The sequence below is a fragment of the Diabrotica virgifera genome, chromosome 7 (genome assembly GCF_917563875.1).
Source record: "Diabrotica virgifera virgifera chromosome 7, PGI_DIABVI_V3a".
Taxonomy (NCBI): Eukaryota; Metazoa; Arthropoda; class Insecta; order Coleoptera; family Chrysomelidae; genus Diabrotica; species Diabrotica virgifera.
The window spans coordinates 68,535,436-68,562,406 of NC_065449.1; the positions used below are offsets into that span (position 1 = coordinate 68,535,436).

General features: G+C 32.3%; 2 protein-coding genes across 3 annotated transcripts in view; one reads left to right on the top strand and one right to left on the bottom strand.

The window, feature by feature from the left end:
* The window catches only part of LOC126888381 (uncharacterized), a 267,032-nt gene that overhangs the window by 105,511 nt on the left and 134,550 nt on the right, over positions 1 to 26,971 (top strand). The window lies entirely within an intron of this gene.
* Positions 4,770 to 5,468, bottom strand: LOC126888380 (uncharacterized). The gene is made up of 2 exons (XM_050656575.1): positions 5,103 to 5,468; positions 4,770 to 5,003 (listed from the first exon to the last, which is right to left on the bottom strand). Exons 1-2 carry the CDS (start codon positions 5,369 to 5,371, stop codon positions 4,826 to 4,828), a joined length of 447 nt encoding a protein of 148 aa, XP_050512532.1. The 5' UTR covers positions 5,372 to 5,468; the 3' UTR covers positions 4,770 to 4,825.

The window sequence follows — 26,971 nt, forward strand, 5'->3', positions numbered from 1 at the left end:
CTACTTCCTAATCAACCATTTGAACTGACGTTTAGTGCGTCTGTAGGAGATAACCGGATTGTGACGTCACATTTTTGACTTTGAGGTCGATTATCTCGAAAACGGTTAGAGATATCGAAATGCCGTTTTCAGATTTGGATTCAGAAGGCCAAACTACATAAGAATCCATCGATGTACCTGCTTTAAGTATTGCAGGAGCAGCGACGCAATAACACACAGACTTTTGCAAATTTATAAACGAAAAGTTTTCGTTGAAAAAAGAAAATTTTGTTTGGCATCAAAGAAAAATTTTTGATGTCAAATATTCATGCAACAATAGGATATTAAAATAAAAACTTTTTCTTTAATTTGAAGTTACAGTATACCTACACTATGCAGTGTGAAACTTTCTTTATATTATTAAGATACAACAGGATTGTCAATTTTGTGAAAATTATATAAGTTTTCCCGTACGTAGTACGTATAGCTTGAAAATTTGCACCTTGACCCAGTTTTCTCGTCCCAATTATGCGAGGAAATAAACCATTACGGATCGTTATGAAACCTTTTGCATTCGATTCGGGAGAGCTTCAGGAAAAAAGTTGACCTATTGGCATGAGAGACCAATGAAAATTGCATTATTGTAGGTGGAAAATGCATTTTACAAAAAGCATATTAAAGTTTTAGAAAAATAAAAATTCACAACTCGGAAAATATAGGCTATTGATTATGTATTTTAGAAAGGAACTACAACGTTAACTCAGTTTTATTGTTTCATATAGTCAATGAACCTCTGAATATGAAAAAGCCGCGGAGTGCTACCATTTAAAGGGGTGCGTTTTTGAGAAAGGGGTGAATTAGTCCCTAGGCACAGGGCGAATTAGGGTGAATTCTATGCACTTTTGGTGCAAACACGTCTACTGGAAAATTGTTCCAGGTTAAATTTACTATCGAAACATTTAAAGTCAAACATATTTTTTTTACAAAAATATATTCAAAATAAAAGCAAGAAAAAAACACGAAAGATAGCAAATCAGTTTTTTGCCCCATAACTTTTTTCCACGGGGATATAGGTAGGCATTGCTTTACAGAAAAAGAACTTCCATCCTTCCTCTTTCAAATGGCGTCTGGTAGAAGTCTCTATGATTTACAGTTTCTAAAATATGATTTTTCAAATTTCGCCACTCACAGCGATTTTGGCCCATTTTCCCTATTACTTCTCAAACATTGTTCTGTACCTTTTTTCTACGTAGCTTTAGGTATAATAAATGTTACATTTAATAGGAAGAAAATGCAATTGCCTTTAAAATGGTCTATTATAGAAGGCTGCATGACTATTTTTAAGCAAGATATGGTTGTTTTCAAAGTTTTATTTTTTAATGATTTTTGTTATATTTTATGATTATTTTTAAATTTCTCATTATAACTTTTTTTATTGTATATTTAGGTATATACATTGTACAATAAAAAAATCTTATTTTCTTTACTTTAAAATGGTGTATTGTAAAGAATACTAGGACTATTTTTAAACAAGATATGCTTTTTAAAATGTGACATATACAAATACAATAGGTCCCACTAAGTTGGAACCATATGGAAAGCTTTTTAATTATTAACTTTATGAAAAAGAATTATTTATAAAATGCTCTGCATACTCGAAAACCTAAGATGCAATCATCACATATAAAATTTTATCAATAGTGTAAGAGGTATGTTAAAAATGTGAATTTCGCTCAAGAGTAAAGTACTATTATATTTCATAATATCGAAAAGTGTTATTAAGAAAAGTTAATTAAGTATGGAATAAAAAAATATGTTATAATAAACAATTATATTTTTCTAATTCAAAAAAATAAAAAAAATTTAAAATTTTTCTCAAATTATGGATACCCTTGGATATCCTACGGATATCTTGTTTAAATATAGTCCTAGAATTTTTTGCAATACACCATTTTAAAGTAAAGAAAATAAGCTTTTTTATTCTACAATATATACCTACATGTACAAGAAAAAAGTCACAATGAGAAATTTAAAAAATAATTATTAAAAATATCAAAAATCATTAAAATTATAAAACCTTGAAAAAGCATAACTTGCTTAAAAAGAGTCGTATAGTCTTATACAATAGATAGACCATTTTAAAGGTAATTGACTTCTCTTTCTACTAAATGTACCATTGTATATACCTTTTTTTTTTTTTTTTGTGTGAGAGTGGGAATCTTCTAAAGACCGTACCAGGCGAATCGTACCTGGCGTGTGTTGGATTCAGAGTAAACGGAGTACATCCGAACGCAGTTCCCCCTCTGGGGGCCTTGCCTCCGGATGAATCCGTGTTACAATGCCTACCAACTAAACCCACTCTCGGCTTACGCGCGTGGCACGTCTTTCCAGACCGTTCTCTCGCGCGCGCAGCCTCTCCTTCTCTACTATTTTCTTTTTCTCTCTGTTGCTTTATTGCTTTTGTTTACCCCTGTTGTCTCTCTCTTTCTATAATCTCTTTTCTTTTAATGATTTTTGTCACAGCCTCTATCACTTCTTTAAACTCCCTTTCCCCCCTTGTCACTATGGCCATAAAATTGTTTGCTCCTAAGATGCCTACTTTTGCATGTAGCTCCGCTCTTTCGTCATTAAACTTTCTGCATTCAAACACGCAATGTTCTGCTGTGTCGCTTACTCCGCAATCTACGCAACTATCATCTATTATCTTGCCTATCCTCTCAAGGTATGCTATAATTATTGTATATATTATTACCATTGATTGTATATACCTAGAGATGCGTAGAAAAAAGTTACAGAATAATGTTTGCGAAATAATGGGGAAAATGGCCCACAAATACTGTGAGTGGTGAACTTTGAAAAATTCTATTTCAGAAACTATGAATCCTAGAAACTTTTTCCTAACTCCATTCTAAAGAGGAAGAACGGACGTTATTTTTCGCTATAGCAATGCCTATACCCATATCCCCGTGGAAAAAAGTTATGGGGCAAGAAACAAAATTGCTTTCTTTCGTGTTTTTTATTGCTTTTCTTTTGAATATATTTTTGTAAAAAACATATTTTTGACTTTAAAAATGTGATATTTAGATAGTAAATTTAACTTGGAACAATTTTCCTGTAGACGCGTTTGTACCAAATGTGCATAGAACTCACCCTAATTCACACTATACCTCGGGACTAATTCACCCCTTTATCAAAAACGCACCCATTTAGATGGTAGCACTCCACGTTTTTTTTTTTCAAATTTAGAGCTCCATTGACCATATGAGACAATAAAATCCCGTTAACGTTGTAGTTCCTTTTAGCACTCTTATTTTGAACATAATCAATAGCCTAATAATCAGTAGTAATTGCACAAGAGCTCTAAAATTATTGAATTTTTCCCGAGTGACACTTTGACAGTTTTAATTTCACGAGCCGAAATTATGTCAAAGTGTCACGAGGGCAAAAATTCTATATTAATTTTAGAGATCGAGTGCAATTTGTTGCGATACTTTCATGAATAAAACTGTTGAAAACCAAAATTTTATTTTAATTTATTTATATTAAGTACAAATTAGTACAATTAAACAAACAGTTATAAATATTAATTTGACGGTTGAAAGTCATCACTTTTATAATTTTTAAAACATTAATTGTCAATAATGTCACTGAATGTATTTTTTCGTAGCAACGAAGGGCATATGACGTAATATACTTGACGACGGGAAATTATCAAAAATTATCGATTTAATTTAGATTTCTGTAGCTTTCTATTTGTCAGAATCTCCTATGAATGAAATAATCATGGAAATAAGTTCAATTTTTATACTCGAGTTTTTGAGGTCACTGAACCGGAATATATGTATATCTGGGTCATACGGTCAAACTAGGCAAACAGAATCAAACGGCAGAAATAACTAGAAGAATCCGAATGACTTGGACAGCAGCAAAATACTCAGTCATGTGTTGAGAAACAAAAAGATACCAATAAATCTAAAGAAAAGAGTATTCAACAGTTGTAGGTATTCTACCAGTTATGACCTACGGAATGGAGACGATGACACTTACAGAGGTATCAGCCAATAGATTGAGAACGACACAGACACAGAGGGCGGTCGAACGAGCTGTGTTAGGAATATCTTTTAGTGAACATATACGAAATGAGAACTTGTGAAGCAGGACGAAGGTGGAAGATGTAATTGGAAGAATTGCACAAATGAAATGGAACTGGATAGGACACGTGGCACGACAAAACATCGAAAGGTGGGCGAGAAACATTGTACATTGGAGACCATGCGAGTACAGTCGTTGTAGAGGAAGACCACAAAAATGACAGCTAGACGACATCAAAGCAAAAATGGGGAGAAACTGGCACAAAATAGCACAAAATTTCCCCTGGAATAACTTGGACCATGATACCATATCGGCACCTAGTGTAAACATATTAAGAAATAGACTTGATTGTTCTTTATTTAATTTATAATAGGACATTATTATTTTAGGACCGCATTATCTACTATTTCTATAATTTTGTTATCCATCTTGATCATAACTTTAAAGTTTGGTATTAATTGTATAATGAAATAGTTCTTTGTTTTTAGGCATAATAGGAGCTTGCTCCTCTACGCTTACTTATTTTGTAATAATAATAGTAATGATAATAATATTAGTGTTCAGCGACCTAAAAAACCTCGAGATAATAAATTTCGATTTTATGATAACAGTCATAGCTGAATCCCGAGATACCAATCAGCACCAAGGGCGCCCACAGGATATTTCCTCAGGGGGGCAAAGGGTATTGAAACAAAAAATACAAGAAAAATTGTTTTGCTGTTTAAAACGCAACACGGTTAGTGTCAGTAAAATGTTACTTAAATAATAATTGAATTCTTCTGGTGTCCATCGCAAATAAATCAATTACTTTCTGCATGAAGTTTTCTTTATTTTCTTTTATTTTTCTTCTGTGTACAGATAACAGGCATAGCCCACTTAGACGATTGTTCGACATCGTATTCCTTATCCAGGTCTTCACACGTTTGAGAGTGCTGTAAAAAAGTATCGAGGTTGTTATATTGTAATGTAAGTTTTAGAAGAACTGAAACACATGGATAAGAATATAACGTAATAAAATTATAGTTAGTTACCTGAATGATCGCTCGATGGTGCAAGTTGTTGGTGGCAGACAAAGAGCTATTTGGATGGCTTTTGCTACTGACGGCAAAAAGCAGGCATGCTCATGCTCAAGAACCTCTATTAAGTTCAGTTTTTCCAAGGCTTTGGCATCTATCTCCGTGTTTTTCCAAAGGTCGAACCACAGAATTGATTGCTCCTTAAAGTTGTCTAACAATTCACAATACGTGCTGTTTATATTGTTAATAGACTTTTCAAAATCTTCCTTAGAAAGATCTTTCATGATTTTAGGGTGCAGATTGAAAATTTCAAATGATGGTTTGTTTCTATCTGAAAACCTATCTTTCAACGATTGAACCAAAGAATCCAAATAAGGCAAGAAAATGGAGCTCGATTCCAAGCTTGTTTGCTGTTGTTTCAACATTTGCCATAATGTTATCAAACTCTTTTTCTCCATTTTGTCGGTCTGAACTGAATAGCTCAGTAACCTTCTGAATGTGTTTTGATATCTTCAAAATATCTACACTGACACCTTGTAACATTTGCGTAACGATTTCTAACTTGGCAGAGTATTTGGCAATCACATGTAGACATATCACAAATGCTGTATTTGTAACTGCGCAATGAAGCTGGAAAGCTTTCTGCCTTGTGTCACGGTTACCTTCAGTCGATAGAGTCTGAAGTACTTCAGCGATGCTAACAAACTGCTCACTAAACTTTCGAATTGCTTTATATTTTTCGGTCCATCTGGTTTCACATAGTTTTTGAAGAGTTCCCACTATTGCCCTTCTTTGGCCATTCTGCCGAAAAAATGTTATAACTTCTTTAACTGTGCCAGTTGTATTCCTGATTTGTGGTATGTCATTTAAATCATTGACTACTAAATTTAGCCGATGACTGGCGCAATGAAAATATAGAGCTTTTGGGTATTTCTCAGTTATTCTTTTATGTACTCCAGTTATTTCCCCAGCCATTGTACTAGAACCATCATATCCTTGGCCAACTGCATTTTCCAAGTTCAAGCCCCAATTTGTTAATGTTAAAGTAATAGCATTTGCTATATGTTCAGCATCTAAACTTTTCAATGGGGTGAAACCAAGGAAGTCTTCTCTGATGCAATTTTCACTTTTATCAAAATATCTCACGCCCAGAGAGAGTTGCTCTGTACCAGTAATGTCCATTGTTTCGTCTGCTAAAATGGAAAATATTTCATTATCATTGATTTTTGTAACTAACTCGTCTCTTAAAACCGTTGCACATAAATCAATGATCTCATTTTGTGTCCTATGGGAAATGTACATTGCATTTTTCGGCGCATTTTTCAGATGGTCTTCTAAAACAGAATCACCAGCTTCTTTCCTAAAATGTAAAAGGTTATTGAACACAGAATCCTCATTGGTATGACCTCTTAATGGTAAGTCATGTAGTGCACTAAACAAAATTGAAGAAACAATGGATTTTAGTTTCGCTCTGTTCGATTCAATTTGCTTGGCCAAACCATAATTTGCAAGACACTCAACATTTTTCTTTTCATTTTTCATGACAGATAAAAAGTTACTTGAGTTTTCAGATGCTTGTCTGTGCCATTCAGAGTTCATATGCGATTTCGCATTTTCATGAAACTTTCTGAAATTGGTGAATGGGCGATTTATAAAGCCGCTTTGATAACTACCATGGGTTACGCGGGGCCTAAACAGTACACACAACTTGCATAGCCCACCTTTAACTTCTTTTGAATAAGCTAACCAGGGGTACGTATTTAACCATTCATGGATAAATGGTCGTTTGCCATCGTCAATATCATACTTGAAATTGTAACATTTATCTGGCTTCCATGGGTTTGTTAACAAAGTAAATTTCAAGCGATCGTTCAAGCTACAAATTTTATTAGTATCAAGGTAGTTCCCAACATCCAAATTTAAACTGTCTTCAACAATCGCAAAATTATCCGATGCGGTGGCCGTTACAACGTTAGTTTCTCTTTGAGAGGCGGATACAGCTGACTCCAAGCTAGATGGCCCTGCTACAGCTAAATCATTTTGACTGCATACTATACTACTGTTTTCGGTACTGTTCGGTATGTCAGATCCATCATCAATTTTCAGCCGCTTGTTTGGCTTGTTAAAGAACTTCCTTATGTCCATTTTTCTACAAATACAGTAGGCTAATTAAATTGATGCATTCAATCAGCTAAGTGTTAGGTGTCAAATAAATTAACGCATTTAACCGGGGAGTAGGCCGATAAATGGACAGAATAAGACCAAATGGATAATTTAGTTGCATTGAAAAATATTTTTAAAACCTTTTAGAGAAGTAAAAAATTCATCTAAGTTAATTAAAATTTGTAGATTAAAATACCTACCTTGCACAGTTGAATATCTCAACTGCGATACAGGAATAACTTATTTTCTTAAAGTAGGAAGGGTACTTATAAAAAATGTTATTACTTCAAGCACAATTTTTGAAATAAATATTGTAATTGTACTTCATAGACGCAAATGATGTTATTTTAATTCATAAAAAAGTATTTTTTACCTTTACACACAATAGATAACTACCTCGTAAAAATAAGCCTATTTTATGTAAGGTCAAGTGAGAAATAAAGTATATTATATAATACTTACACGTTGCACAAAAAACACTTTTAACACGTTAATATAAGTTCTATGAATAACAGTATATAAATTGTGAGCACTACCGTACTACTAGACGTATCAGATCGGCCGTTCAGCCGACCTATTTCATTGTTCAACTGGATGCGCACCGAAAACGATGCGGTTCCATCCAAACATATGCGTCTCAGTCAGAAGGGATAAGGGATTGAGAAAAAAAACATTTAAACTGGCATATCTCGTGAGCGATTATGATTAATATGGAATTTATTTTATAATATAAAGTAAGAGAGAGCTAAATATTTTTTACACGCTTTCGCCAAATTCTCAGGGGGGGCGATGGCCCCACCTGGCCCCTCCCTGGGGGAGCCCTTGATCAGCACAGTATTTGAAGCCCCACTTACGTGATTCTTTTTGGTAATACTTGTTTAACTGGATTGAATAGTGAGCTCTCTTTTCAAAAACTAAATGAAATGACTGATTGCAGCCCAAAAAAAGTGAGAGCAGTCTCTCCGACATTTCGTACCTTCGAAAACTCCGTACCTAATGGAAATGGTACTTGAAGAAGAAGAATGTTGACAGCAATCGTGATTAAAACATACGGGGAAGATGTTTTAAGATCTCTAAATCGCCGTCCAGGAAGAACAATGACGTAACTGCAAATTTCTATGTACTGCATAATTAACTTCTAAAATACTGTATGCAGATGATACAAAAACGACATAACTGTAACTATTTGTTAAGCCACTACAGGGTAGTTTAGATGCACAATGACGCAACTGTATAGTCCAGAGAAATAAGATTTTTCTCGTGACACATCCCCTCCAGGCCGAAACCAAATTTTTTGAGTAGTATGGACATCTATATTAATAACCTTTATGTTTCCTGCAGCCGATTTTGATGATATACACAGTTATCAACAAATGAAGATCAAAAAACGGTAAATTTTCTCTTTTTTCGTCCATAACCAAAAAGTTAAGCATTTTAAACAAATCTGAGAGTAAGAAACTCATAAGTCGTCTAAAAAATTTCAATATGGCGTTCGCTGAATATGTCTATCCTTATTGGTTGCTTAGAAAATTGCAAAATAAATCATAAATTTTGAGTCTTTATAAATATTCATAACTTATGGTAAAAATTAACTTAAAACTTCTTATTACATGAGTTGCTCATACTTCTGGTGCTTAAATTATATTTTAAATTTCAAAGCAATTGGTCAAATAGATTAAAAGCTATTTAATTTGTTTTTTCCAAATTCATTTTTTTTGCAACACTGTAAGTCAGAAAATTATGAGGTTACAGTAAGACTTCTGACAGTTTATGGAAGAAGAACATTTATACTATTGACCTAATTAAAAAAAATGACAGAAAATAATTTTAAACAGTGTAAAATTATTTTGCAAAAACACGTCGATTTTTTGCTTACTTATAAACAATTAGAGTAACTTTTTAACCGTTACCCGTAGAAAAATTATTTTTTTATATTTGGAAAGACTGAATTTTTATACATATTTAGAAAGAAAAACAATTGTCCTAGGACAATTAGGGACGAAGTTAGCCCTCCCTTTTTTTTAATTCACATGTTTTTGCAAAAAAAATTTTGCAGTATTCAGAAATTTTTTTTTATTTTTTTTTTAATTAAATTAATAGTATAAATCTTCTGCTTTCATAAACTATCCAAAGTATTAGTATAACTTCATCATTTTCTGACTTATAGCGTTGCAAAAAAAAATTAATTTGGGATAAACAAATTAAATACCTCTTAAACTATTTGGCCAATTGCTTTAAAATTTTGGGTATGATTTAAGCACCAGAAGTCTCAGCATTCCGAAGAACGTTCTAAGTTAATTTTTACATAAGTTATAAATATTTATAAAAACTCAAAATTTATGATTTATTTTGCAATTTTCTAAGCAACCAATAAGGATAGACATATTCAGCGAACGCCATATTAAAGTTTTTTATACGATTTATGAGTTTTTCACTCTCAAATTTCTTTAAAATACTTAACTTTTTGGTTATAGACGAAAAAAGCGAAAATTTACCGTTTTTGATCTTCATTTTTTTTTAACTATGTAATATCATCAAAATCGGCTGCAGGAAACATATGGGTTATTAATGTAGATGTCCATACTACTTAAAAAATTTGGTTTCGGCCTGAAGGGGGTTGTGTCACCAACAGGATATTTTTTACTTATTTCTCTGAACTAGTAGATATGGTTGAAAATGGGGGGATTAAATTAAGATAGGACCAACATTGAAATGTATCAGTGGGTCTAGTGATTAAGTAAGTAGTAAGTAAGTAAATTAAGATAATGAAATTGGAACCAATAGGGATGAAAATAGCCATTGTTGTAAGAATAAGCCGGCGTTATCCAAATGCCTCCCAATTTTTCAGGTAAATATTTTCATACATAAAATGCCTCCCAGGTACAATCGAAATTCCTCCGTTTCGTTAATTATTTATGCTGATATTTTGTCTGTTTAATCTGTGTATAATGACACAATGTTGCCAAATCATAAATTAAATAGGTAGTATCTATCTATTTTCATTTTTCTAATTCTTAATGCAGTGTACATAAAATTTGTTTCACGTAAATATTTCACAGTACGACATATTTCTTTATAGAAAAGAAAGTTGTGACCCGAAAATCTAATATCCAGCTTTTCTGGGAAATTCTAATTCCGATTCTAATCTCTTCCATATTTATAATTCCATTTTATAATTCCATAAATAGCTACTTTTACCTTAATCTTTTTGTTTGTTTTTATTCTCTGGGTAATTCCAATTCCGATTCTAATCTCTTCTTAACGATTCCATGAATAGGTACTTTTACCTGAATCTTTTTGTTTGTTTATATTTTCTTTTGTAAATTGTGCTAATGGGCTAATGCTTGGTTGCACCAACAAATATTAAGCTTAAGACGTAATTTAAGCTCAGCTTACGAAATATAAGCGTTACACCATTGAGTCTGAGATTAATTTTCAGCTTGTCACTATGGATTGCCACGTAGATTGGATCGATAAAAATCGAAAATTATGGTGCAAAATAAGTTAGACTTAAAGCAGCCCTATTTAGAAGCAGAGCTGGGCTAAGCTGGAGCTTAAGATTTGTTGGTGCAACCAGGCATAAATGTTGTATAAATTCTTGAAAGTTTATTAGCTCCTGCATCAGTCATTTCAAGCTTGTCAGTTCGTCGATTTCAAGATCAAATTGTGTTTGTCATAACATCCAAAATAATGGAATCAACGATAAGTGTCAGTCAAAAGGGCAAACCTTTACTATCAATTGATCGTTTTACATTCGGTTTTCAAAAAATGATGGCCAAAGATACTGTAAAACGGTGGACATGTACTAAAAAAATCTGCAAAGCCTTTGTGAAAACACAGGGATGTGAAAAAGGGATGAAGTTTGGGATGAACACTATTCATCCTTACAAAGAACCACAAACCCATGCGAAAGTTTTCATTCCAAGTATGATTCTTCTTTCTACTGCCCTCATCCTAACATTAATAATTTTATTGATATAATTTTACATATTCAAATAAATACCTACATTAAAATGAATTCTGTTTCGACCAAAAAAAAAATTGTTGCGGAAAGTACAGCAAAAATAAATTTTCTAAATGAAAAAATTTTAGAATTAAGAGAATGTAAAATAAATAGATTAGAATTTGTCAAAGTAGTATCATATAAATTTGGGAAAAATATTTTATAATTTTATATTTCTATACACATTGTAATATTTTCCAAATAAGTTTTTTGTGATGTTATTTTTAATAAATCTATAAAATACTTATTATGTTTTTGTATTTTTTGTTAAATTATTACTAACCAAAAATAATGGTTATTATAAAATATATTATAATGGTTATAACACTAATTGCATATGTATAAGTTAGTTGAAATTTATAAATACCGCCTAGTGTCAATAATGTTTAATACATAAAGGTTGAAACTAAAATAACAAAATACCAATTTTGCCAAAAACTTAAAAAGGGACGAAGATGTGGCAACGTCTCACCTTCACATAAAGATTAGAAGCTTGTAATTTATTTAATGCTTGGGAGGCAATTCGTATGTGACCATTTTAGTGACAGGTAAGAAACCCTTTTTCGGGAGGCATTTCATATGCGGCCGAATAAACGCCATACTGATGCTCCTGGAAGATGACTCATCATTTAATCCCTATTTTAAATATTTAAAATTCGTTTTTTTGCTCTCCTGAAGAATTTTGCTTTTTGGAGTTACGTCATTCTTCTTCCGGACCGGCGAAATAACACTGGCAGTAGGATGAATAATTGAAAAATTGTTTTAACATAAAAAAAAACAGTGTTTCTTTTACTCGCTAATATAACATTATAATTTGAACATAATACATTAAGAATACATTTTTTTAAACACTAAAAAATTATTATTTCTTCTTTTTATATATTTGATTATATGACAAATCATTTGCAAGCGGATGATTTATTTTTATACATGCTAAAAACTGTTAATGACCTCTCAATGGCCAGATAATAGGAAGTAAACTTCACCTTGAGGAAATAGTTTTTGGACTTTTACTATGCGAAGGTCATCTCAGTAATCGAAATTAAATTATGAGGAAATACATGCCTGCGGTGAATATCTAAGAAATAACGAGACGCAAAGAAGTTATGTGTGTTTTGGCTAATTGGCTTGATGACATTATAATAAGTTTGGTTTTTGCAAGGATAAAATTTTGATTTAATTTTACTTTAATGATGTTTTTTCTACTCATTAAAATACAATAAGATATTATAATAATAGAATTAAGTAAAAGCAAGTAAATTTTAAAATTACATAGTCAAATAGAAATTTTTAAGTGAAATTAAAAAAAAAAATTTGTCCTGGTAAAAGGTATATTAGTTTAAAAAGCCCCTATAGGGCTACAAACATAGAAACAAAACGTTTTCGCTCTGTAACAAGAGCATCATCAGTGTTACAAGAACATGGTGGCCACCCAAAAATACAAAGTTAAAAACCTTTTAAAAATAGACTAAAAGTCTTATATTTGTAAAATCATAGTAAAATCCAAAAGATGGATAAAAAATCCTATGGATATAGCCTTAGGATAACATATGTCTCCCACACGTGGCAAGTGGGTTACTAGGTAACAATTAATTAGGTCATTATGTTAAAAGAGGTGAAAGACGACTGGAAAGAAATTTTTCTTTTTTATTATTAGCGAACAATATTTTTATTGTTGGTTTTTAGAAGATCAATTAGAGTTGTTCAGAACTTTAATTTTTATATTCATAGATGTATTAAAATTGAACTCCTGTACATCTCTTTGTTCTTGGTCTGACTCCCACATACACCGTTTTAAATCCTGATAAAAGTTCATGTCCATAATCGTCTCCCCCTAAGTCTTATTTGGTTTTCCTCTCCTAGTTCTCCCAGGAATTCTTCGTTCTCTATTACTCTATGCTCTCTCATTTGGTGCCATCCTCATACTTCTCCTAACATACCAATTCTTAATTGTATCCTTTTTGTCAGACCACTGATCCGTCTAAGCATTCTCATTTCTGTCCCATGCATTCATTGCTGCTCTTTCTTTTTAACCGCCTAGTATCCATTTCCGTACATCATAGCTTGTCTTATTTCAGTTTATAGAATTTAACCTTTTTTTTGCGAATTTTGTGAATAAGAGACGTAAGAGTACAAAGAGGAGCAGAATGCGGCAGCGACCATAGACTACTGATAGCAAGATTAGAACTACCATGGGTACACCAAAGTGCACAGAGTAACCAAGAACCACATAAAGAATTACCAACAGAAAAAAGACTGAAGATACACTTACTTCAGGACGACTCCATAAGAAACTTGTACCAAAGAAGATTAGATCAGAAGCTAGTGGAATTTCGTTTTGAGGAGAATATCAACAGTACATACGAATACATAAGAGAAAGCATAATACAAGCAGGTCTGGAAGCGATAGGAGAAATAGAAAATACAAGAGATAAAAATTACAAATGGGAATTCCACGAAGACACCTTAGAGAAAATAAAAGAAAAAAAAGAACTATACCATAAATACCTAAGCACAAAAGATCCACAAGACCTCCGTAAATATAGAGATAAGAACAGAGAAGTTAGGGCTATTACAACGAAAGAAAAAAATGAACAATGGGAAAGGTCATGTAGAAGTATAGAACAGAATATGGGAGGAACAAGAAGTTCAGAAGCCTGGAAAATTGTGAAATCATTACGAACTAACAGGAAAGAGAAAACTTTTATACAATACATACCAGACGACGAGTGGGAGAACCACTATAAAAATCTACTGATAGAGCAAAGACCAGAATTCAGCATCGATGGAGACGAAAAAAAATAATGACCACAGAGGAAGAAAAAATAGTCATAACAGACAAAGAGATGAAAGAAGCAATAAATTCCATGAAGAACAATAAAGCTGGAGGACCAGGAGGAATTGTGGCGGAACTAATCAAATACGGAACACAGAAATTAAGAAGAATGATATGCCGAATCATGGAAAGAGCAATAAATGAAGAGGACATCCCTAAACAATGGCAGGAAGCCTACATAACATCGATATACAAAAAAGGTAACAGAAAAGATTGCGAAAATTACAGGGGGATAAGCGTCATCGCTACAATGGGAAGACTGTATGGCAGGATCCTCAGGAACAAAATAGAGAAAAATATAGAAGGTAAAATCGGAGAAGAACAAGCAGGTTTTACAGCAGGGAAATCATGTCTAGATCATATCCATACAATACAACAGACAATAGAGAAAAAAAGAGCTAAGAACAAAGATGTACACATGGCGTTTATAGACCTTAGGAAGGCATACGACACCGTGCCAAGAAAAGAACTGTACAAAGCAATGACTAAAATAGGGATATCACCTAACCTAACACAAGCAATCAAAAACATGTACAGTGGAAATGAAGTAAATATAAAAATCGGAAACAAGGTAGTTGCTAACTTCAAAACAACAAAAGGATTACTACAGGGATGCCCAACGTCACCGACTCTATTTAAAATATTTTTAGAACACGCACTAACAACTTGGAAGACAAAGTGTAGGGGTATGGGAATACCGATAAGGGACGATTATCTCTACACATTGTGTTTCGCAGACGATCAGGTGGTGATGGCTCAAGATGAAGAGAATATCAGTTACATGGTAAGAAAACTAAAAGAGGAACACAAAAAGGTGGGCCTGGAAATAAATATGAAGAAAACGGAATACTTAGTAATATCGGAAGAAGACGTAAAAAACTTAGAAGTAGAAGAACAAGTTGAAATAAAAGGAACGAAGAATTTTAAATATTTGGGCTTTATAATGTCGAAAAGCGGAACAACAGAAGCAGAAATAAAAAGTAGATTGGGACAAACAAGATCTTGCATCAGACAACTCCATAATGTAATCTGGAATAAAAACATCAAGGGAAAAACAAAAAGAATGATATACCAAACAATAGTAAGAAGCATCATGACATATGCCGCAGAAATTTGGGTCATAAACAAAAAAACCCAAAAAAGCATTCTGGCAACCGAAATGGAATACTGGAGAAGATGCTGTGGTCTTACCAGAAGAGACAGAATAACAAATGAGGAGATAAGGAGAAGAATGCAAGTGGAAAAAGATGCCCTGCAATATATAGACGAGAGAAGACTGAAATGGTACGGCCACGTACGCAGAGCAGAAAACACTTGGATAAACAAGGTTGCAGAATGGAGCCCAAGAGGAACGAGAAGAAGAGGACGACCTAGAAGATCTTGGAAAAATGAAGTCGACGAAGCCATGTCTAAGAAAGGATTGGAAGACGGAGACTGGGAAGATCGAAAAAAATGGAAGTCCTGGCTGACGGAAGGGAAACGGCATTAGCTGTAGACAACCCTTTATATATATATATATAGAATTCAACCTTCAAGTTCATTGGAATTTTCTGTCAGAAAACACACCACTCGTTTTTTTCCAATTCATCAAACCAACCCTAATCCTACTGAATGCATCTTTGTTTGTCTGATGTATTTTCTTGCCACTGTTTGACCCCAGTTTATTTGATCTTCGTTTGACCATCACCAAATCTTTTATCTTCAAACTTCTTTGCTGAGGTTTTACAAGTATTTCATTAGCAGTTTCTCTAGTCATACTGGTCATATTCGTTCAAATTATTTTAGAATTTCCTTCCATATTTCAACAAATTTTTGAAGTTATACTTCTTTAGACACGAGGGTGAATTTTTATTTTCCCGGGCGCATGCGCACACCGACAGTATGGTATTAGTCGCTCAAACGTTATACGGGATCTGATTGGGTGTTAAAATCATCTGTCAATAATTGTTCAATATGGAGATTATGGATAAACAAATGTTGTGTATATTAGTTTTTATTGTTGTGGTGGCAGAGAAAAAAGCAAGTTTATAATTGTAGTGACTTTTTAAACAGTTTTTAAAAGCGACTGGTATGTAATAATTGTAAATGTTTCAGTATCCTAATAAAAAATTACATAGGTACCTACCTATTTGGAAAATTTAAAATGAACCTACCAAAATGGTATGTAATGCTTTGATTTACATAATTTGATTACCATCAAAATTTCTACCAATATTCACCTAATATATTGTTATTCCACAAAATATTCCCTTAATTCCACAAAAGTAATAAACAACTGTCAAAAGTTTATGGTGTAAACGTTCAGTTGGTGTATGCTCCCACATGACAGATACGCGAAGGTGGCGCAATGGGAAAGCACTTTGATTTTCGATCGACGGGAAGTGGGTTCGATCCCCAATGCAAGTTACTATTTTTTCAAAAAATACGTATTTAGTTAAAGAATTTTGCAACAATTATTGTTCAGAACTCATTTCTTTGTGGCATTATTCAATGTGTTTTTGTGTGTTTTATTCTTTTATTTTTTTAATTTTTGGTATTGTTTTAATGAAAATTTTTGGAAAGTAGTAAGTATTAAAATTAGTTTATTATTTAAATTAAATATAAGTAAACTGTTTAAAGTATATTGATTTCGTTGAAATCATATAATAGAAGTATAACTTCTTACGTGCGTACAAAGTACACACATTCTTTTTTTTTCTACTAGTTTTGTCATGAATATGCTAAGCTTCACCTTTCAACATCCACCACTTGATTTTTTGTGATCTTCTACAATCTTGTAGTTTAGTTTCGCTTTCTTACTTCGATGTCCAGCACAAGCAACTTATGTTGTTGGCTTGATGTCTTACTTAGATCTCGATCTTGCTCGGCATGTAATAAATAATTCATCTGCTGATAAGCCAGCCCATTGACGAATGTTTCAGGGTCATGCATTTTTCTTTCTATCAATTCCGCTTTTTCCCTCGATCTTTCCGTTGAGTATTAACTGCTGTATCCAGTATCTGCTACTTCTCATTATAATATGCCCCAGATAGTTAAGTTTTCTCTTTATTATCATCTTCGTCAAGTTCCCTTCGCCTTGCCGAATTCTGTTTAACACTTCTGTACCCATAGTCGATTCTTTCACGGTTTTTGCTCTAAATTTTAAAGAACCGCTTGGATTGACGTGAAATTTGGCATACGCATAGCTTACATATCAAAGAAAAAAAGTGATATTGTGCCGATGTGTGCTTTTGCCCTGGGGGTGACTTTCACTCCCTCTTGGGGGTGAAAAAATATAAGTCTAAAATAAGTCTGGAAATGGATGAACTGACTAATTTTAAGTAACTTTTGTTCTATAGAGCTTTTTCGCCAAGTCAACACTTTTCGAGTTAAAAGACTAAGTTTTCACTCTAATGGCATATAGCATATTCCACCAGAATGAAAACAATGGGAACCTTCTCTGGTTACACCTCCGAGGCTTCTACAATTTGCAAGCCATACGGATGCTGAGACTAAGGAAGATGAGGGAATTCTACAATTTACAATTCACGTCCCATCTGCTCAGCGCGGTAAAGTTCCAACGAGACTGGTTCCCTTCATACTCCACACAGAGTAAATGTAAATAAAAAAAAAAAAAAAAAAATTGTTTTCATTCTGGTGGAATATACTATATGCCATTAGAGTGAAAACTTAGTCTTTTGCTAGCAGTTGCCGCTAGGGCATCTATGCCATTTCGTTCGTTGCAATTCGGGACTGCACGCTGGGGTTTGTTTTGGTTGGATCAGGGAGAGCAGCATATGTGCCTCCTGATGAGAGACTAATAAGTTTCGAAACCGGTAGAGGTGCTTGCAGCACTCTCTGATTGGACTGGAATATGGTTCAGCTGTATTTTCGTTTTGCAACGAAATTGAAAATGGTTATTCATTTTTTACTTTTCGAGTTATTTGCGAGTGAATATGTTCATTTTTCAACAAAATAACTACATTTTTAGACGGTTTTTCGCAAATAACTCAAAAAGTAAGTACTTTGTCGAAAAAAACGTTCTTATCAAAAATATAGCCTGTAAAAAAGTAAAAAAATGGTGTTCGCATTAGGTCTCTAGACCTCGTAAAACCAGAGTTATAGCCAATGAAAAATAGATTCCTATTCACCAAATTTCAAATAGAAAATTTCGAAGTGAAAAATCCAAAAAATTAAGCACTTTTTTGGGAAAACCCATTACAACTTTTTTAAAGTATTTAAAAAAAGCTTTATTTCTGTTTTTATAAAAAGTTTTTAGCATTAAATTTAAGCAAGTTACGCTCAAAATAAAGTTGGTCGCTTTTGTTTTGGCAAAAAAAATTGGGAGGACCATCCCCTAATTAGCAACTTAAATGAAATTAATCGTTACCGCTCCACAAATTATTTTACTTATGTTGTGTTTATATGATCTGTAAGTTTCATCGATTCAAAGTGCTTATTTTGGAAAAAAATTGGTTTTAAAATAAAATTTTTAAAAATTTTAATTTTGAAAAATATGTATTTTTTCAAAATAACTTAAAAGTTGTTAGAGATACCAAAAATCTCGGAAAACAAAAAAAGGCCGCATTGCTTTTCTAAATATCATGTATTTTTTTGTTTTTCTGTTAGACAAAAATTGATTGAGATTTGGTCTTTCTAAATTTGCATACATTCGTGATGAGTGACTGGTTCAACCCTTTTTAACTAGAGCCCTTTAAAAAATAAGGACTTTGAACCGATGAAACTTACAGATCATATAAACAATACATACACGGGTCAAGAAACTTGTGAAGTCGTAACGATTAAGTTCATTTGAGATACTAATTAGGGGGTGATTTTCCCGATTTTTTTACCAAAAAAAAAAGGGACTAACTTTATTTTGAGCGTAACTTGTTTACTTTTGATGCTAGAATTTTTTTTATAAAAAAAATGAAGCTTTTTTTAAACACTTTAAATAAGTTATAATGAGTTTTCCCCGAAATGTGCTTCATTTTTTGTTATTTCACGTTAAAATATTCCATTTAAAAAATTTTACAGGCTATATTTTTAATAAAAATGGTTTTTCGAAAAAATACGTACTATTTGAGTTATTTGCAAAAAACCGTCTAAAAGTGTGGTTATTTTGTTGAAAAAATGAACTTATTCACTGGCAAATATCTCGGAAAGTATTGACTTAGTGAAAAAACTCTATAGAACAAAAGTTACTTAAAATTAGTCAGTTTATCAATTTCCGGACTTACTTTGGACGAATACTTTTTCACCCCCAAAAGGGGGTGAAAAGCACCCCCGGGGCAAAAGCACATATCGGCTCAATATCACTTTTTTTCTTTGACTTGTTAGCTATGTGTATGCCAAATTTCATGTCAATCCAAGCGGTTCTTTACGACTACCATGAGATTTGAAGCATTCTACGGTCGTCTACGATATGACCACATCTCTAAGGCTTCTAATTTGTTCTTCATATTAACCTTTTCGATCTAGGTTTTACATCCAAATAGTAATACATGATACACACCTACAACTATCCATAACATTTTATATGAACTTGATTCTGAGTTGTAAGTTCATTTGAGTATTGCACCGAATAGATCTAAGTTTTATAACTGCTCCTCTTCAAATAGATTTAAATAAATTTTTCAATCTAAATTCAAATAGATTTTTCAGAGCTGCCTCTCCATCTAAAATCGGTCCAAATTGTTGAAATGATTACTTATGCTAATATAAAAACTTTATTGTAAGGATTACAATAAATTATAATTTTTTGGAAATGGCATGTTTTATTTTTCACTTTTTCCTAAAAAATTCGAAAGGGTTCTCTTATTTTCATCACAACTTGCTTAATTTTAAAGCTATTAACTTCTTCTGGTCCTCATTTGATAGGTATTCTGTAGTGCTTTGACAAGTGTTTAGCAGGTATTTTTTATAAAATATATCGTTTTTCCGTTTTTTAAGCTTGAATACTTAGATTTCAGTACTCGTCGAAAAAAATATACATTCAATTACCCATAACTCACTTTGAATTAACAACAGTTTAGTTATTTTAGTGAGTAGTGTATTCAATTTTTTATTCTTTAATTTTTGTAATAATAACTTTTTTGCAAAAGCTTATAGTTATTGAGTTATACGTGAAAAATAGCTTTAAAACATGCATTTTTTTGCGAAAAAATAAAATCTTTGATCTTCAATAAATCAAAAAGTATTGATTTACTCGTATGTTAAGGTGATACAGTAGCGATCAACAGGTAGCAAAAACGCGTTCCAAGATTGCGGCTGTAATTTTGAATATTTTTTCGAGATATTTGGCACACGTATTCGTAATATAATAAAGAATGGCGGTACAGAGCCCAATTTGAAGAATATATTAATATGTGGAAATTACTCTGTAATTAAATACGATATTAAAAAACGAGCCAGTACCGCCATTAAGAAGAACAAAAAAATACACTTTCTTCAAATAAAATTTTTTATCCGATGCCTAGATTTTGTGTCATTTTGGAACTACTAAAATTTTTTATTTCATTAGTAGTTCCAAAATGACACAAAATCTAGGCATCGGATAAAAAAGTTTATTTGAAGAAAGTGTATTTTATTGTTCTTCTTAATGGCGGTACAGGCTCGTTTTTTAAATATTGTATTTAATTACAGAGTAATTTCCACATATTAATATATTTTTCAAATTGGGCTCCGTAACGCTATTCTTTATTATATTACGAATATGTGTGCCAAATATCTCGAAAAAATATTCAAAATTATAGCCGCAATCTTGGAACGCGTCTTCGCTACCTGTTGATCGCTACTGATTCCTCTTAATAACTTTATATAACAAATTTTGCTTAGAATTTGTCCCTCTATCGAATTATAGTATTATTTTTAATAAAATAATTTTCACCCCGAGATGGGGTGGCATCCACCCCCAGGGTAAAAGCGCAAATTGGCATCATGTCACCTTTGTTCCTTGAGGTATCATCTAACTACTCACCAATTTTCATGAAAATTGATGGAGGTTTAACGAAATCGGAGGTGAAAACCTTCAGTGACTGCACTAACAAGCAAAATTTTTTTTTCTATTAACTAACTACTTTAAAACCGGACGTATAACGATATTGTGGAGCCATATATACAATGCAATGTCGACTTTTGTAGGTGCAGTGTAATTTATTATACTTTAAAGAGATATTAATAATAATTAGGGATATACAATAAATGAAATGAAAACTTTTTTCAAGATATTTTAAATAACCTCGATCTATCCGGAATGCTGCATAGATACCTCGATCGCGTTATATCACTTGAATTTTCTCTTCTCTTACTTCTTGTCGTTGAAAAATAGCGAGACCATGACTGACCGTGAATACCATTACAGTAATCATGGGTTGCTTCTTCTGAGTTATCTAAACAAAGTGCCACTTTCTTTGACCATCTGTTGTAGTTTCTCTAATTGTGATGTTTTAATTTTAACACTGCACTTCACTTGTTTGCTTTTTTTGAGTAATGTAATGAGTAATGAGTAATGTGTAATGAGTAATGTATTGAGTAATGTAATATATTAATTTATATCCGATCTTTTTACCATGTTTAATATGCGTACGTAACCGTATGTGGTTGGAGAAACGAGTTAACCGAACCTATGAGTAAATTAACAAAAATGTGAAAAATTTGATTATGTACCTATTTATTAGTTCTTGTGTACAAATATATCAAACTAAAGTAATAAGTTTTATTATGCATTGGCTTAATAAAAATGCTTTTTTCCGATATATGTTTATGTTTATAGTGAATTTGGTTTTGTGACATATTCAATTATACAGAGTGTCAATTTGAGAAGGTATCACCCTCTATAATTTGGTCCCTATAGAAAATCTAAAAATATACAAAAACACGTAAAATTTATTTGTGAGGGGAACATATGTTGTAGACCAGTTTTCAACTAATAGGGAACTTGCACTAAAAAATTTTTTTGCATAAAATTGTTAATTTATGTTTTAAAATGTCATATTCAAAACAATGAATAGTGTACGTACAACATCTGATCAAAGTTCCGCGCCTAAAATTTCCGTTTCAAACAACTTCAAAAGCGAGAGCTGGGGTCTGACGTCACAGGCCACTCGTATCGTTTGCCCGTTCGGTGGACTATTGCATTTAATGCAGTTTGCCCATAGATAAATAATATAGTTGAAATATCTTGTTTTACTCTGTGGCAAAAATTATTTTTTTCTGTGACAGGCAAAATATTAACATTTTATCTCTGTTGACATGTATTAAAAAGTTCTTTTTTATGAAATTACTTTTGTCGTTTCTTGTGTTGAAGAACAAAGAAGAAACAAGTAACTTAAAAATAAACAAAACTTTTAGTAATAAAAGTAAGAGTAACTAAAAAGTATTGGTGCTACTATAGTATGCGGTCTACAGTCGGGTTTCTACTATAGCTTGCGGTCTACCGAGGGATGCGGAGTAAGTATAAGCTGAGATGAAAAAAGATATTAACTTGTAAAATTACAATAATAATTCTTCTTATTTATGCGTATTATTAACTTTGTAAAGAAGGATATTGTTGGCTATGTACACGTTCTATCGGTACGTATGCTAATCACCATAATCTTTTCTCAGATGGCTTTGAACACAATAATGAAAGGCTCCAGTAGGTACTAATAAACATTACAATAAAATATAATCTTTATTATAATGCAAATTACACCGTAATCTTTTCCAGGATATACGAAATCCTTCGATTAGAGGTAGGTAGATCAAACTCATGGGGTAAACCGTATACTATAATATAATGGTACCAAACTATTGTTATAAACGGTTTAAACATGCTTATTAATAACTCTTACTTATTTGCCTTGACACCTCGCATTTCTCCAATACAATAGCTTTCAGTACTTTTTATAAAAGTTGCCACCATGAAGACATCAACGGTAGGTAAGTTAGTCAGATTGACCTTTTGAAAAACCCTCGTCCGTCATATTATGCGTTTTAAACTCTTTACAAAGTAGCACTTAACTTTATCAATTTCAGTTTAAAACTAAGCTGATTGGGGAACTACTTATTATAATACTACTACTTATTATAATTATAAGATGAACATAAATAATACCTAGGAATTTTCCATTAAAGACGATTAAAATGTAATAAACCCGTGATACCTACCCTAATCGCGTTGTTTCCGACTGCTAGCCCGGTCACGCCCCGTTGACTGTGGCCCGTGACGTCGAACCAATAGAAGGACGTTCAAGAGCCTCCTAAGATATTTGATTTTTATAGCATTTTCAAAGCGTCGTAATTAGCGTACGGGTTAAAAATATTTGTTTTTTCGCATGCAAGCGTTTTAAGATCATGTTACTTTATGTTTTTAATATCATTTTAATATTTAAAAATTTATGCAAATTCCCTATTACATCAACCCTCTACCGGGGGCTGACACGACCCCCAAAGTTAATGGAAAGGGGGGTTGAGTATCACCTCATTTTAAAGGTCGTTCAACCACCTTTTCAAAAATATTACATAAATTATATTTCTGTTTAGTACTTTTGGAAAAAATTAAGTGAAAGCATAAACATGAGTGATGAGTTTAGAACTCCAAAATTTTATTTGGAGTATTGAATTCCAAATTGAATTTTTTTGGAGTATTGGAGTATTTTTTGGAATATTTTTGGAAAAATTAAGTCAAACCGTAAGCATATTTAGTATTGAGTTTAGAACTCCAAAATTTTTTGGAGTAATGAGTCCATGAGTGGTATTTTTGAAAAGGTAGTTGAACAGCCTTTAAAATAAGGTATCACTCAACTCCCCTTTCCGTTAAAGATTGTGGGGGTTGTGTCCGCCTCCGCTAGAGTTGATGCAATGTAGCTAAAAACTGGTCTACAAAATGTCCCCCTCACAAATAAATTTGACGTGTTTTTGCATATTTTTTGATTTTCTGTAGGAACCAAATTATAGAGCGTGGTACCTTTTCAAATAAATAAGGTTGAAAAAACAACCGGAACCGTCGCAACCTCTTTCATCAGGACAATGATAGCTCTAACCGGTAAACGGGTATTTGAAGACAAAAATATCACTTTGGTGGGCTATCTTACATACAGTCCTGACTTAGCATCGTGTGATTTCTTTACGTTCCCGGGAATCAAAAACAAACTATGCGGCAAACGTTATAAGACGGCAGATGAGCACACAAAATATAGGTACCTATTTTGTCCTGCATTAAACGCTTCCACCAAAAGCTTAAAAGCGACCAGCCTATTTTCCCAAAAATATGTTTTCCTTCTATTGTTTTGTGCAACAAGTTTAGTGTAGGCTCCGTATAAAATCTTCTTCTTCGAATGGCATCTTCACGACGGAGGACGGCAATCATCATAGCTATTCGAACTTTAGAGTCGGCTGCGCTGAAAAGTTCATTTGATGTACATCCGTACCATTCTCTTAGATTGCGTAGCCGCGAGATTCTGCGTCTCCCTATACTTCTTTTTCCTTGAATCTCTCCCTGGATAATCAATTGGAGCAAGTTGTAGGTATCTCTCTCCACGTGTAATATGTCCTAGATATTCTAATTTTCTTGTTTTTATGGTATTTAAGATTTTCATTTCTTTATGCATCTTTCTCAGAGCCTCTTTGTTTGTGATGTGTTCTGTCCACGATATTTTTAGAATTCTTCTGCACACCCACAGTTCGAATGATTGCAGTTTTTTCATTGATGTTGCATTCAAGGTACAAGCTTCCATTTCATAAAACAAAATCAAGAAAATGAATGTAGCACCTAGCCAACCTAACTCTTAGCTCTAACTTCAAATCTCTTGTGCAGAGCACTTTTTTCATTTTGTTAAAATTTGATCTAGCCTTTTCTATTCTGATTTTTATTTCCTGAAAGTATTCATTTGTAGAGTTGATCATTGTTCCAAGATATGCATATTCGTCTACCAGTTCGACATTGGTGCCGTTTATGAAAAGATTCTCGATATTTCTTTGAGTTTTCGATATTCTCATAAAATTCTTCCTCTTTCTTTACGTTCATTGTTAGACCGTATTTTTGTCCAAACTCCGCTATTCTGGTCGCTATCCCGACTGGACTAATATAATTTTGAGTCTAATATTACTGCATGTAACTTTTTTGGTATTGTAATATAATTCATATCCTTTTAACCACTTAAAAACCTACATTTTGTCTATCTGTGGGCAAATTTTCAGCCAAATCGATGATGATGTATTTTGGGAATGGAGGAAAATGGAAAAAACGGTATTTTAACATTTTCTGCAATATAAAATTTGATCAAAAACTTGTTTATAATCAAAATAACTTTAGTTCAGAGAAATAAGGAAAAAAAATAGCCTGTTGGTGACACAACCTCCTCCAGGCCGAAACCAAATTTTTTGAGTAATATGGACATCTATAATAATAACCTATATATTTCCTGCAGCCGATTTTGATGATATACATAGTTATAAACAAATGAAGATCAAAAAACGGTAAATTTTCGCTTTTTTCGTCTATTACTAAGAAAATAGGCATTTTAAACAAATTTGAGAGTAAGAAACTCATAAACGGTATAAAAAACTTCAATAAGGCGTTTACTTAATATGTCTATCCTTATTGGTTGCTTAAAAAATTGCAAAATAAATCATAAATTTTGAGTTTTTATAAATATTTATAACTTATGTAAAAATTAACTTAGAACCTTCTTATTACACGGAATGCTGAGACTTATGGTGCTTAATTCATACCCTAAATTTCGAAGAAATTGGTCAAATAGTTTAAAAGTTATTTAATTTGTTTATCCCAAATTTATTTTTTTTGCAACACTGTAAGTCAGAAAATGATGAAGCTACAGTAATACTTTGGATAGTTTATGGAAGAAGGAAATTTACAGTATTAATTTAATTAAAAAAAATTACAAAAAATAATTATAAATATTGAAAAAATTATTTTGCAAAAACATGTGAATTAAATAAATGGGGGGGCTAACTTTGTCCCTAATTGTCCTAGGACAGTTGTTTTTCTTTCTAAATGTTATAAAAATTCAGTCTTTCTAAACATGAAAAAATAATTTTTCTACAGGTAACGGTTAAAAAGTTATTCTAATTGTTTATAAGTAAGCAAAAATCGACATGTTTTTTCAAAATAATTTTACACTGTTTAAAATTATTTTTTGTCATTTATTTTTAATAATGGTAATATTATAAATGTTCTTCTTTCATAAACTGTCCGAAGTATGATTGTAGCCTCATAATTTTCTGACTTGTAGTGTTGCAAAAAAAATGAATTTGGGATAAACAAATTAAATAACTTTTAAACTATTTGACCAATTGCTTTGAAATTTAAAATATAATTTAAGTACAAGAAGTATCAGCATTCCGTGTAATAAATAAGAAGGTTCAAGTTAAGTTTTACATAAGTTATGAATATTTTTAAAAACTCAAAATTTATGATTTATTTTGCAATTTTCTAAGCAACCAATAAGGATGGACATATTCAGCGAACGCCATATTGAAGTTTTTTATACGATTTATGAGTTTCTTACACTCAAATTTGTTTAAAGTGCTTAACTTTTTGGTAATAGACGAAAAAAGCGAAAATTTAGCGTTTTTTGATCTTCATTTGTTTATAACTATGTATATCATCAAAATCGGCTGCAGGAAACATATAGGTTAATAATATAGATGTCCATACTACTCAAAAAATTTGGTTTCGGCCTGGAGGGGGATGTGTCACGAGAAAAATCTTATTTCTCTGGACTACTTGTTATAATGCCAGATAATGACATTTTTGAGTCCCTTCTGTTCAAATATTATGTTTTTCATTCATACTTTACGATGGAAAAAGCAAATATGTTTAAATAAATACCAAATCACTGTAAAATCGCATAAAATGACATTTTGAGAAAAAAAGAAGAAGATTTTTGACCTTAAATA